This window comes from Oryctolagus cuniculus, chromosome 17 (assembly GCF_964237555.1).
Source record: "Oryctolagus cuniculus chromosome 17, mOryCun1.1, whole genome shotgun sequence".
In the NCBI taxonomy this organism is placed as follows: Eukaryota; Metazoa; Chordata; class Mammalia; order Lagomorpha; family Leporidae; genus Oryctolagus; species Oryctolagus cuniculus.
The window spans coordinates 4757368-4770069 of NC_091448.1; the positions used below are offsets into that span (position 1 = coordinate 4757368).

At 65.7% G+C, this 12702-nt stretch overlaps 2 protein-coding genes across 4 annotated transcripts; both read left to right on the forward strand.

The window, feature by feature from the left end:
* The first annotated feature begins 2000 nt into the window (after window positions 1-2000).
* On the forward strand, window positions 2001-6593 carry MRPL38 (mitochondrial ribosomal protein L38). The gene is made up of 9 exons (XM_070060293.1): window positions 2001-2201; window positions 2302-2481; window positions 4303-4437; window positions 4514-4722; window positions 5017-5089; window positions 5225-5270; window positions 5730-5888; window positions 6009-6145; window positions 6384-6593. The coding sequence occupies exons 1-9, from the start codon at window positions 2135-2137 to the stop codon at window positions 6518-6520; spliced, it is 1143 nt and encodes a 380-aa protein (XP_069916394.1). The 5' UTR covers window positions 2001-2134; the 3' UTR covers window positions 6521-6593.
* An 814-nt stretch (window positions 6594-7407) lies between these two features.
* On the forward strand, window positions 7408-12702 carry TRIM65 (tripartite motif containing 65). Of its 3 annotated transcripts, none has more exons than XM_070060290.1 (6): window positions 7408-8146; window positions 10201-10296; window positions 10492-10725; window positions 10809-10986; window positions 11076-11141; window positions 11938-12702. In XM_070060290.1, the coding sequence occupies exons 1-6, from the start codon at window positions 7739-7741 to the stop codon at window positions 12510-12512; spliced, it is 1557 nt and encodes a 518-aa protein (XP_069916391.1). In that variant the 5' UTR covers window positions 7408-7738; the 3' UTR covers window positions 12513-12702. The 3 variants fall into 3 exon arrangements, with proteins under 3 accessions (XP_069916391.1, XP_069916392.1, XP_069916393.1); XM_070060291.1 differs by having other exon boundaries at window positions 10549-10725; XM_070060292.1 differs by lacking the exon at window positions 11076-11141.

The following is a 12702-nucleotide window of genomic DNA, read 5'->3' on the forward strand; positions in this document are numbered from 1 at the left end:
GCCACCTCTGTGCTTCCTGGGGCGCTCGTTAGCAGGAAACGGCAGTCCGGAACCGGACCCGAGGCTGGGACCCAGGTGCTGCCAGGTGGGCCCCTTCCCTGCGAGGCCCAGTGCCTGTACCGACTCCGCACCTCTGTCTCCCGGCACTGGGCACCTGGACGGTGCGTGCTGAGCGGGGCTCTATCTGCAGCTTAGAGAGCTCGCGTGACTGCGGGGGTACTGCTTGACGTGGTTCCGAGGAGGGGACACAGGGCACAGCCGTGAGGGCTCCCCCTCGGGACCTGGGGCCTGGACGTGGGTGACTGGGCAGTGCCCATGGCCCAGCCAGGCGGTGACGTTCCAGGGGCACTGTCCTCCGTGCCTGTCACGGGCGTCGAGGTGTGACAGAGGCTGTATTCTCCCAACCATTTTCTCCTGGGCCACAGCGCTGAGTGCTGTGTAGCTGCTGGTCTTGTCCTCAAAATATTCTTAGAAAAATGGGGGGGCGCCGCGGCTCACTTGGCTAATCCTCCGCCTGCGGTGCCGGCACACCAGGTTCTAGTCCCGGTCGGGGTCCTGGGTTCTAGTCCCAGTGACTCCTCTTCCAGGCCAGCTCTCTGCTGTGGCCCGGGAGTGCAGTGGAGGATGGCCCAGGTGCTTGGGCCCTGCACCCATATGGGAGACCAGAAGCACCTGGCTCCTGGCTTTGGATTGGCACAGCGCTGGCCGTAGCGGCCATTAGGGGAGTGAACCAACGGAAGGAAGACCTTTCTCTCTGTCCCTCTCTCTCACTATCTATAACTCTACCTGTCAAATAAAAAAAAAAAAAAAAGAAAAAAGAAAAATTGGGGGGGCAGTGCTGTGGCACAGTGGGCTAAGCCACTGCCTGTGACACCGGCATCCCATATGAGCGCCAGTTCGAGTGCTGGCTGCTCCACTTCTGACCCAGCTCCCCACTAATGGACCTGGGAAAGCAGCAGATGATGCCCAAGTGCGTGGGCTCCTGCCACCCACCACGAGACCTGGATGGAGTTCCAGACTCAGCCATTACAGCCATTTGGGGAATGAACCAGGGGATAGAAGATCTTTGTCTCACCTTCTCGCTAACTTTGCCTTTCAAATAATCTTATTTTTAATCATTAAAAAAAATTCTTAAGATCAAAACCCAAACACTTAACTCAGCTCCTTCTAGAAAAATATCCATGCAAAGTAACAAGGATTTAAAAAAAGATGGCGTGGTCGGCGCCGGGGCATAGCCGGGGAAGCTGCTTGTGGTGCCGCATCCCATAAGGAGCCAGTTCGAGTCCCAGCCGCTCCATTTCCCGACCAACTCCCCGCTGATGTCCTAGGAAAAGCAGCAGAGGATGGCCCAGGTACTTGGGCCCCTACACCCGTGTGGGAGACCCGGAGGACATCACTAGCTTCCGCCAGGCTGCTGTGGGCGTTTGGGGAACCAGTGGATGGACAGTTCCTGTCTCAAATAAAGATTTAAAGATGCCAAGCGAGTCCCAACTGAGTGGAGGTCAGGATGGGGAGAGATCACCACCCGGGTGGCCAGCAAGCCTGGAGCCTCTCACTGCGTGTCTTCACGTGCGGAGGGGCCAGGCAACACCCCGAGCCTGGGCGCCGCCGCCCCCCCGCCCACGAGCAGGTGCACACCACGGAGCAGGTGCGCACCACGGAGCAGGTGCGCAGAAGCGATGCCGACAGGGCTGGCCGGCCTCCTCCCTCTGGGGCGGCTCGCGGCGCTCTTCCCAAATGAGGAAACGGCAGGGCCCAAGGGGAGGTCACAGTGTGGACCTCAACCCCCCGCGCTGCGGTTCCACAATCCAGCTCGCGCCGCGCGCTCCCACCCAGGCCCGCACCGCTGCGGGAGCTCGGCGTTCGCTCTACTCTCGGCCTCGGCCGCCCCCTGGTGGCCGCCCGCGGAAAGGGCTCGGGACTTCCGGAAGGCGTCGTCTGCCGCCCGACTGCCGGGGCGCGGACTCCGGGGCGGGACCTCGGGAGAGGAGCACTGCTTCCGGGGCGGGGCTTCGATGAGAGCTGCTTCCGGGGGCGGGGCTTCGATGCGAGCTGCTTCCGGGGCGGGGTCTCTAGAGAGGAGCGCTGCTTCCGGGGCGGGGCTACGGGAGAGACAGTGGCTGCCGGGCTAAAGATGGCGGCGCCCTGGTGGCGAGCCGTGCTGCGTGGGAGTCGGAGCTGGCGGGGCTTCAGCACCTCGGGTGAGGGGACCTGGGGGGCGCGAGCCTTCGGAGGTTCCCCGGAGCTCGAGCCGGCCTGCCCCCCGCTCCCGCTGGCCTGACGCCCGCTCTCTGCCTGCAGCCGCGCTCAGCCGCCGGACCGCCCCGCTCGGGCCGATGCCCAACGAGGACATCGACGTGAGCGACCTGGAGCGGCTGGAGAAGTACCGCGGCTTCGACCGCTATCGGCGCCGGGCCGAGCAGGAGGCGCGGGCCCCGCACTGGTGGCGGACCTACCGGGAGTACTTCGGGGCCGAGACAGGTGCGGGGCGGCGGGCGCGGGCGCGGGCTCGGGGCGTCATTCGATGTCCGCTGTCGGCTCCTTGGTTCACGTCCTCGGCGCGGCCTACTGGGAAACTCCCCCCTCACCCCTGTTACTAGGGCCCCACCCCTGCCTTGTTCCCGCGTGGGACGCCCCGTGTGCGGTCACGCCCCCCACGTCCTGTTCGCGCCTCCCCCAGCTCGCCAGGTACCCTGCCCGCCCTGCCCACCACGGGACCCCTCATCCCAGGGCGCCGGGCACGTAGGCTCTGAGCTGCTGTCGCTTAGGCTTCGGTTTCTCAACTGCAGAATAAAACGATTGTGTTTTATCACACAGTTGTGTGAAAATTAAAGGATGTGTGTCCACTGAAAGGCAGAGGGAGAGACGTGCCTTCCGTGCGCTGGGTCACTCCCCAAATGGCCAGACTGGGCTACGCTTCGAAGCCAGGGTCCCGGAACTCCATCCGCGTCTCACCAAGCAGGTCGTTTGGGCCGCCCTCCACTGCTGTCCCAGGGAGCTGGATTGGAAGCGGAGCAGCCGGGACTTGAACTGGCGCCCACGTGGGATGCCGGCACTGCAGCCAGAGGCAGACCTGCTGTACCACAATGCCACCCCCAGCCCCACTGAAGTTCTTGGACTGGGGGCCGGTGCTGGGGTGCAGCAGGTTCAGCCACACAGCCTGTGATGCCGGCATCCCTCATGGGCACCGGTTCGATTCCCAGTTGCTCTGTTTCTGATCCAGTGCCCTGCTGGTGCCCCGGGGAGGCGGCAGGTGACCTGAGCCCCTGGGCCCTGGCACACACGTGGGAGACCCAGCTGGCCCTGGCACCAGCTTTGCGGACAGACCTTCCCGTCTGTTGCTCTGCCTTTCGGATAGATGAAAAGCAGATGCACGTTGAGTAAATAGAGCTGGTGTGATGTGTCTCCATTAAAATGTGAGAAGGGGTTTTCCACTGTTGTTCAGGTTTACTTACTTGAGAGGGAGAGAGATTATCCATCGCTGGCCCACCCTCCAGATGGCTGCAACAGCCGGGCCTGGGTCAGACCAGAGCCAGGAGCCAGGAGCTCCATCCTGGTCTCCCACGCGGGTGCAGTGGGCCGTCCTCTGCTGCTTTCCTAAGCGTATCAGCAGGAAGCTGGATCGGAAGTAGAGCAGCCGGGACTCGAACCTGGTACTCAGATAGCAGACGCTGCCGTGGCAAGCGGCAGCTTAACCTGCTGTGCCACCACGCTGTCCCCTGAGTTCTAACTGCCTGCTCCTGGCACTCAGGGCACAGGTGCTGTGCCTGGCTGCATAATTGGGATGGCCGTCCACCTGATTTCCCCTGACCTAGATAACAGTGGCCTGGCTTGGGGTTCAGAAAGTGCAGCCTCCAGTTACATGGGCCTGGGGGCGCGCGCTGTGGTGCAGTGGATAAAGCCTCCGCCTGCAGTGCCGGCAGCCCACGTGGGTGCCAGTTGGTGCCCCGGCTGCTCCTCTTCTGATCCGGCTCTCTGCTAATGCGCCTATGAAAGCAGTGGAGGATGGCCCGAGTGCTTGGGCCCCTGCACCCACCTGAGAGACTTGGAAGAAGCTCCTGGCTCCTGACTTGGGATTGGCCCAGCTCCGGCCCTTGCAGCCATCGGGGAGTGAACCAGCAGATAGAGGACCTCTCTCTGTAACTCTGCCTCTCAAATAAATAAGCCTTTAAAAAAATTGTGTGGGATTTGTGCAGCATTGGTCCCTGTTGAAGCTGGGAGGCGCACATCACGGTGAGGACTGGGTAGGGACAGGGGCTCCACCGAGACCTGGCCTTCTTCCAACACTTCTCCCCTCCCCAGATCCCAGAGGTGAGATCGACATTGGGCTGCCCCCACCCCAGGTCAGCCGGGCCCAGCAGCTGCTGGAACGGAAACAGGCCCTCCGGGAACTGCGGGCCAACCCGCGGGAGGAGCAGGCCGCCCGCCTCCGCACAGGTGAAGCCCTCGCGGGAGGGAGCCCGGGTGCGTCCCTGCCCCCACCCTGCACCCCAACGGGCACGTTCCTTCCCAGCCAGCATCCCCCTGGAGGCCGTGCGGGCCGAGTGGGAGCGGACGTGCGGCCCCTACCACAAGCAGCGTGTGGCCAAGTACTGCGGCCTCTACCGAGACCTGTTCCACGGGGCCACCTTCGTGCCCCGTGTCCCCCTGCACGTGGCCTACGCCGTGGGTGATGAGGACCTGGTGCCCGTGTACTACGGCAATGAGGTGACCCCGACCGAGGTGAGGGCTCGCCGCGCGCTCCTGCCTGCCCTGGGTGCTCAGGCAGGCCCGGGTGCGGCTTTGCCACTCTCTGTTGCTTTGCTTTCTTGGGAGACAGCACCATGACAGCACAGAGACTGGCCCACCGCCTCTGGGTGCCCTCCTGGCCGCTGGCCTGTTGGGGGTCCGATCTGGGGACAGGCCGCTCCGTAGGGCTCCATAAAGAACTCGGGGCTGCTGTGGGCGGGGCTGTGGAGGGCACTCGGCGCCCACCCGGCCGTCCGGTGGGAGTGACCGGTCTGTTCTCCCCACCAGGCTGCCCGCGCCCCAGAGGTGACTTACGAGGCAGAGGAGGGCTCCAGGTGGACCCTGCTGCTCACCAACCTGGGTAGGTGTCTTGGGCCCGCTCGGCCTCCTGCCTCTGCTCCCATGGGCCAGGGCCCTGGGGAGCTGGGGGGGTCCCTGGCTCCAGAGCCGGAGCTGCAGCTCCCCCCGTGGTGAGTGGGGTGTGTTTGCGTTGCAGATGGGCACCTGCTGGAGCCGGACGCCGAGTACCTCCACTGGTTGGTGTGAGTACCTGGGGGGGGCTGGGAGGAGCAGCCAGTCCCCACGCGCTGCATCGGCTCACGAGGGTCGCCCATACCTCCCCACCATCGGACGCGGAGACGGGCAGAGGGGGAGAGGACCCGAGAGGCCTCTGGCAGCTGCCACGCCTCCAGATGCTCGCTGAGCCGCTGGGCCTCGCTCCCTGCGTGCCTGGGCCCAGCCGCCTTGTTCTCAGTGGCCGTGGCTCTGAGCAGGCCAGGAGGCGGGGCCGGGCAGGGGACCCCAGCCGCTCAGCCTCGTGTCATCCCGATGGTCTCTGGATACGGCCTGCTGGCGTCACGGCCCTGAGCCGCTGCTCCAGCCCTCCCCTCCCGTCCCGTCCAGTGCGTCTGGGTGTGTCCAGAGACGCGCATTGACCTCCAGGGTCTGTGTTCCCCGCCTCCCCCGCTGGGGGTTTCAGCAGATGCTGTCCCCCCCGACAGAACCAACATCCCGGGCAGCCGGGTGGCAGAGGGACAGGAGACCTGTCCCTACCTGCCCCCGTTCCCCGCCCGCGGCTCCGGCTTCCACCGCTGTGTCTTCCTGCTCTTCAAGCAGGCCGAGCCCATCGACTTCTCGGAGGACAGCCGGCCCTCCCCCTGGTAATCCACACCCCGACACGCGGTCCCCGCGGTGGGCGCTCGGGCTGCCTCTGTCCACCCAGGCCTTGCGGGTCAGGCAGGCCCGGGGCTCCCCCGCACTCACGCTGCCCACCCTCACAGCTACCGGCTGGCCCAGCGCACCTTCCGCACCTTTGATTTCTACAAGAAGCACCAGGCAGCCATGACCCCAGCCGGCCTGGCCTTCTTCCAGTGCCGCTGGGATGACTCCGTCACCCACATCTTCCACCAGCTCCTGGGTAAGGGGGGGCATGACTCTTCACCCACGTCTTCCACCAGCTCCTGGGTAAGGGGGGGCATGACTCCGTCACCCACGTCTTCCACCAGCTCCTGGGTAAGGGGGGGCATGACTCCGTCACCCACGTCTTCCACCAGCTCCTGGGTAAGGGGGGGCACTCGGGCTGGGGCGCCCCACGCTGCCCCTGTCCGTCCCGGGGCAGCCCTGTCGGGACTGACGGGAGCCCCCCCCCATCACAGACATGCGGGAGCCGGTGTTCGAGTTCGTGCGGCCGCCCCCTTACCACCCCAGGCAGAAGCGCTTCCCGCACAGGCAGCCCCTGCGCTATCTGGACCGGTACAGGGACAGTCAGGAGCCCTCCTACGGCATCTACTGAGGAGCCAGAGGGAAGCCGAGAGAAGGGGCGCTCGGGGCGGTGCTGGAGTGCCAATAAAGATGTTTCCCGCGTGCCTGGTCTGGGCCTGCGTTCGCGAGTGGCTGGAGCGCCCCCGGGGCTGCATGGGTGGGAGGGGGCTGCTTCCCCGCCAGGAAGTGCCCCTCGCCTCCACTGCGGGGCATGTGGGGGTCCTGCCACCAGTGGCTGGAAGAGTTCAGAGAGAAAGCAGGCAGTGGGCTCCTGAAAGAGATCTCCCAGTGCTGAGTACGGATCAGGGGGCCACCACGAGCCCCCTGCCAGACAGGCAGTACTGTGTCCCCGGGCTTTGGGACCCCTCCCAGGAAGAAAGGCCTTAGCCTGCGCCCGGAGACTCCTGGGCCACCACCTCCGCTCTGCGCAGCTCGAGGGACGTGGTCCAAAAATGGGGGTTCCGGGACACCTGGCCCTGGGGAGGGGGAGGCTCGCAGGTGCCCATTGAGGGGCCTTTGGGAGAGCCTCTGCTAGGTGCCTCCTGGGACCAGGAGTTCCCATCTCGCTGTTTAAAAGAACTAAAATTCCGGCGCCGCGGCTCACTAGGCTAATCCTCCACCTGCGGCGCCAGCACACCGGGTTCTAGTCCCGGTCGGGGAGCCGGATTCTGTCCCGGTTGCCCCTCTTCCAGGCCAGCTCTCTGCTGTGGCCCGGGAGTGCAGTGGAGGATGGCCCAAGTGCTTGGGCCCTGCACCCCATGGGAGACCAGGAGAAGTACCTGGCTCCTGGTTTCGGATAGGCGCGGTGCGCCGGTCGTGGCAGCCATTGGAGGGTGAACCAACGGCAAAGGAAGACCTTTCTCTCTGTCTCTCTCTCACTATCCACTCTGCCTGTCAAAAAATTAAAAAAAAAAAAAACAAAAAACAAAACTAAACTAAACTAAAATTACGTGTAGCCCAGCGAAGGGAACACCCCAGCTGGCAAGCGCGGGGCGGGCGCACCTCGGCCTTTCCGGGTAATCACCCGACCCGGAAGGCCGTGCTGCCTCCGGGACTTTCACGCGGGGATGACGGACGTTCCCTGGCCTTAGAGGCTGGGCTGAGGGTCCCCCAGGGTGGGACGGGAGAGCGCCCTGTCCGCGCGCCCAGCGCAGGCCCCTTCGCCGTCCTAGGCGTGGTCCGGGCAGCTCGCGGTTGCTTTAAGAAGCTCGGCCCTGGCCCTGCGATCGGGACCTGCCCTGCCTCCGCCATGGCGGCGCAGTTGCTGGAGGAAAAGCTGACCTGCGCCATCTGCCTGGTGCTCTACAGGGACCCGGTGACGCTGCCCTGCGGCCACAACTTCTGCAAGCGCTGCATCCAGGACTGGTGGCACCGCCGCGAGAAGAAGTGCCCCGAGTGCCGGGAGCCCTTCCCGGACCGCGCCGAGCTGCGCCGCAACGTGACGCTCAGCGGCGTGCTGGAGGCGCTGCGCTCCGCGCCCGGCCTGGCCCTGGCGCCCGAGGCGGGCGCAGAGCCCGGCGCGCGCTGTCCCCGCCACGGACGGCCGCTCGAGCTCTTCTGCCGCACGGAGGGCCGCTGCGTGTGCAGCGCGTGCACCGCGCACCAGTGTGGCGACCACGAGCGGGCGCTGCTGGACGCGGAACGCAGAGCGCGCGAGGTGAAGCCGCCGCCCGGCGCGGGGGGGGGGGGGGGGGCCGGCCCGCGCAGCCCGCCCGGGGCGGGGCGGGTCGTCGGGAGAGGCAGAAAGCTCCCAGGACCTGGCGATCCTACAGCTCGGGGCCCCCGTCTCTGAGTGCGAGCCGCAGCCTGGCCGGGGCCTCCGGGGCGGGTTCCAGGAAGTGCTCAATGAGTGTCCCGGAACGAATGGGAAAGGCAGGGGCCGAGGGCAGCAAGCCACGCACCTCCCAAGCCAGAGAGCCGTGGGGTACGGCAGGTGTGCCCTGGGCGATTCAGTCAGCCTGGGCCTCACGTCGGCACGAGGAACCCCAGGCGGTCCCTGCCTCTTAGGCGCCGAGGATCTAAGCAGAGGTCAGAGTGTGCCCCAGTGAACGCGATGGTGTGGCTTTACCAGGGCCCAGGAGGGTGGGCAGGTGGGCGGGAGGCTGCCCTGCGAGGCAGTGAAGCCGGCCTGGGCGGGAAAGAGCTGGGCACACTGGCCGGGGCAGGTCCTGGGACAGAGGCCTGATCGGAGGCGTCCAGGGCCAGCAGGAGTCAGATCGAGGTGGGCGTGGCCGGGGAGCCTGGGTGCCCCTGTGGGCTTGGAAGCTGGGCAGCCAGGTGGTGGGATTCAGCTTTGTGGAGCCGGGTCCCAGCTGGGGAAGGGAGGGGGCAGAGGGTGAGACGGGGAGGGGTCCGGGTGTGGGGAGGGACTCCAGTGAGCGGGATTCCCGGACGGCCGGCGAGTTGGGGGCTTTGTCTTGAGCAGGTGGGGGCTGCTGTGTCCTGAGAAGTGTGGGTGGAAAGTGGGGTCAGTTCCGAACAGGTAGGGGTTGGGGACCCCAGTGGGACAAGCCAGGGAGGGGGTCGTAGGCATCTGTCCAGAGCTCAGAGCAGAAAGTAGACAGGTGGGGGGTGGGGCTGGAGCAGCCCTGCCTGTGGCACCGAGCAGGGTTGCCAGGAGACGGGAGGGAAATGAGAGTGCCTGGCGTGGCGGCCAGGGGCCCGCGGTCACAGGGAGGACGTGGCCCACCGTGCCCCGCACTCAGTAAGAGGAAGACAGAATGACCACCAGGGTCGGCAGCAGACGGGAGGGGTGTCCTTGATGAGCACCACATGAGCCGCGGGCCCGGGGCTGGACCCACGTGAACCTGGGACAGACGCTGAGCAGGACAGGAAGGGGTGGGGGGAGGTGGAGGCTGGAGAATGGATGACTGGAATAGAGTGGGTGAGGGGCCCCCTGCGGGGGGAGAGGCTCCTAAGTGTTGCCCGGAGGTCCGGGGGCTGCTGAGGTCCTGGAGAGGGAGGGGGGAGGCGTTCCCACCCTTGGCAGGTGCAGCAGCCTGAGCACCGGGCAGGTGGTCCAGCCGATGGCTCCTGCTGCAGATCACCCAGCTCCGCTGGAGGTGGGAGGGGGCCAGGGGGCAAGGAGAGCACCCACAGGGTGTGAGTCACGGAATCCCGCCCCTGCCCTGCGCTCCCAGCAGGCCTGCCCTTGAGAGGAGCTGAGCCGCCGTGGGGGTGGGGCACCGACAGTCCCCAGGGGGTTGCTGGGACGCGCAGTGAGGTGGGGAGGGTCCCGGCCAGCTGCAGGTGGCCTGGAGCCAGCCCCTGTCCTGCTCCCGGGACCACGTGTCATTCTCAAGGGAATAAGGGGACACAGCCATGCCCCTTGCACGCACGTGTGACAGACTCCAGCTTTGGGGTGCGGGCCACCAGAGCTGGCTTCATGGCTCCCGTTTATGGAGAAGAGGGGAGGGGCGGCAGGCAAGGCTACTGTGCAGAGAGGGAGGAGCCCTGTCCCAGCTTCTCAGCCTGCAAGAGGTCCAAGTAGAACCGGAAGTTCTCAGCCCAAGGCCTCTGCACTGCCCCTCACTGCCCTGCCCCCGGGGGAGGACTTGGCCGGGTCTGTCCAGGGAACCGACCCAGTTCTCCCTGGCTTGCACGCTGTTCCACTGGTCAGTGGGGCCCCGGGTGCACGAGGGGTGGCCCCTGTTGCTTGTGTGCGGGAGGCTTCTCAGCCAGTCCTGGCCCTCCTGTTGCCCGGTGCCGCAGGCCCAGCTGAGAGCCAGGCTGGAGGTCACCGCGCGGCAGACCACCGAGGTTGAGACCCAGCTGCAGGAGCTGCAGCGGCGGAGCCGCGAGATCCAGGTACAAGGGCTGCCCGGGGCTCGTCCTGCCACGCCCCCAGCTGTGCCCTGCACACCAAGCAGCAGGGAGGGAGGGGCCGTGAGCCAAGTGCTGGAGGAGGAGGTTCCAGGGACCCTGGCTGCCCCCTCCCCACCCCTCAGCCCGGTGGGCAGCCCTGGCCCTGGCCACGCTGAGGCCTCTCCCGGCCCCGCCCAGAGCTCGGCCTGCACCCTGTCCTCGGTGGCTTCCAGCAAGTTCAGCTGCCTGATGCAGGCCCTGGAGTTGCAGCGGACCCTGGCACTGAGGGACATCCAGGCGGCCGAGACACAGGCCCTGGCTCAGGCCCGGGAGGAGGAGCAGCGGCTGCAAGGCCACCTGGACGCACTGGCCCGTGACGGCTGCAGGATCCGGGCCCTCCTGGAACAGGGGGACGACCAGACCTTCCTGCAGGTACCAGGCGTCAGGGCGGGAGGCAGGGGACTGGCCCTCCCGCCCCTGGGGCCCAGGCTCACTGGGCTGTTCCCGGAGCTCAGGAGTCCCAGCAGCTCCCCGAGCCCCCGCAGCCGGCTGGGCCGCTGACCCTTCCACAGTGGGACGAAGACCAGCAGCTGGGGCCCCTGAAGGAGTCGCTGAGCGCGCTGTGTGACCTCCTCCTGCAGGGGGGCAGCCACCCCAGGGCGCCAGCCAAGGCTGCTGACCTAGACCCTGTGGGTAAGGCTACGCCCAGACCCCCTCCCTGCCCTCTGGGCCCGCCCCAGCCTCCCCATCCATCACTCCCCTGATACCACTTTGCCCTCTAGAAGCTCCGGGTCCCCTGGCACCAGTTGGGAGCACGCTGTGTCCACTGAGGAGGAGGCTCTGGCAGAGTAAGGAGGCCCAGAGCTTGCGTGTGCACATGTGTGTGCGTGTGCACAAGTGTACATGTGTGCACGTGTGTAGCTCTGTGCATGTGTGTAGCTGTGTGCACAAGTGTATGTGTGTGTACATGTGTGCCTCGTGCACCGAGTGTATGTGTGTACATGTGTGCACGTGTGTAGCTCTGTGCATTGTGTAGCTGTGTGCATGAGTGTATGCGTGTACACGTGTGTACATTTGTGCCTTGTGCACCGAATGTATGCTTGTGTGCATGTGTGCACGTGTGTAGCTGTGTGTGCTTGCGTGTGCACGAGTGTGTTCTGTGCACATGTGTACATGTGTGTACCTGTGTGCACCGAGTGCATGTGTGTGCCTGTGTGCCTGTGCACCTGTGCCTGCATGCTTGTGTGCCCATGAGTGTGGGATGCACCTGCTGGGGCTCTCCTGTCCAGAACCTCTGACCCGCAGCCCTTCCTGGGCCTGGCCCGGGGTGTGTACTGCGCACGTGTGTCTACCCCAGAGCAAGTGCAGCCGGCAGAGTATTAGAAGGACCTGGGGCCCTTCACGGCACTGCCGGTTGGTACAAAGTTGGCTTCCTTCTCGAAGCCTCGGTTTTCTCACCCATGAAGCAGGGCCCACAGATCCCCCCTCCGAGGCTACAGCGAGAGTTGCACGCTGCAGTGGCGCCCGGCACGTGGCACGCGCCACGCCTGGTGAGCGTGTGGCCGTCCATAAAGGAGCGGCTGCGCTCTCTGCACCGCGGGCGAGAGGACAGCCTCCCTGACGTGTGTCCATCTGCCCCGACAGATTATCGCAATCTGACCTTTGACGCAGGCAGCGCCAACTGCCACTTCTACCTGTCCCGCCAGGACCAGCAGGTGCAGCACCGCCGCCAGCCCCGAGGCCCGGCAGAGCCAGGCAGCTTCGAGCTCTGGCAGGTGCAGTGTGCCCAGAGCTTCCGGAGCGGGCACCACTACTGGGAGGTGCGCGCCTCTGAGCACTCGGTCACGCTGGGCGTCGCCTACCCGGAGCTGGCGCGCCGCAGGCTGGGGGCCCAAACAGACAACATTGGCCGAGGGCCGTCCTCCTGGGGGCTCTGCCTGCAGGAGGACAGCGTCCAGGCCTGGCACAATGGGGAGGCCTCGCGCCATCCTCGGGTGTCCGGGCGGCTCCTGGGCGTGGATTTGGACCTGGCTTCTGGCAGCCTCACCTTCTACAGCCTGGAGCCCGAGACCCGGCCCCTGCACACCTTCCATGCCCTCTTCACCCGGCCCCTCTGTCCTGTCTTCTGGCTCCTTGAGGGCAGGACCCTTACCCTGTGCCATCGGCCTGGGGCCACGTTCCCTCGGGAGCCCCAGGAGGAGGCCTCAGTGCCCAGCTGACACTGGGTCCCCTCCCCAGTCTGCCCCCAAGGCCTCAGGCCGTCCCCAGAGAAAAGCAGCTGCCTGGCTCCTCCCTCCCGGCCTCTGGTTTTCCGGTGACGTCTGGTATACTTGAACCCTGTGGATTTATCTCGTGCATCTTTGTAATTGTATTCTATAAACAACTTTGGTTTTGCATCTTTTTACTTAA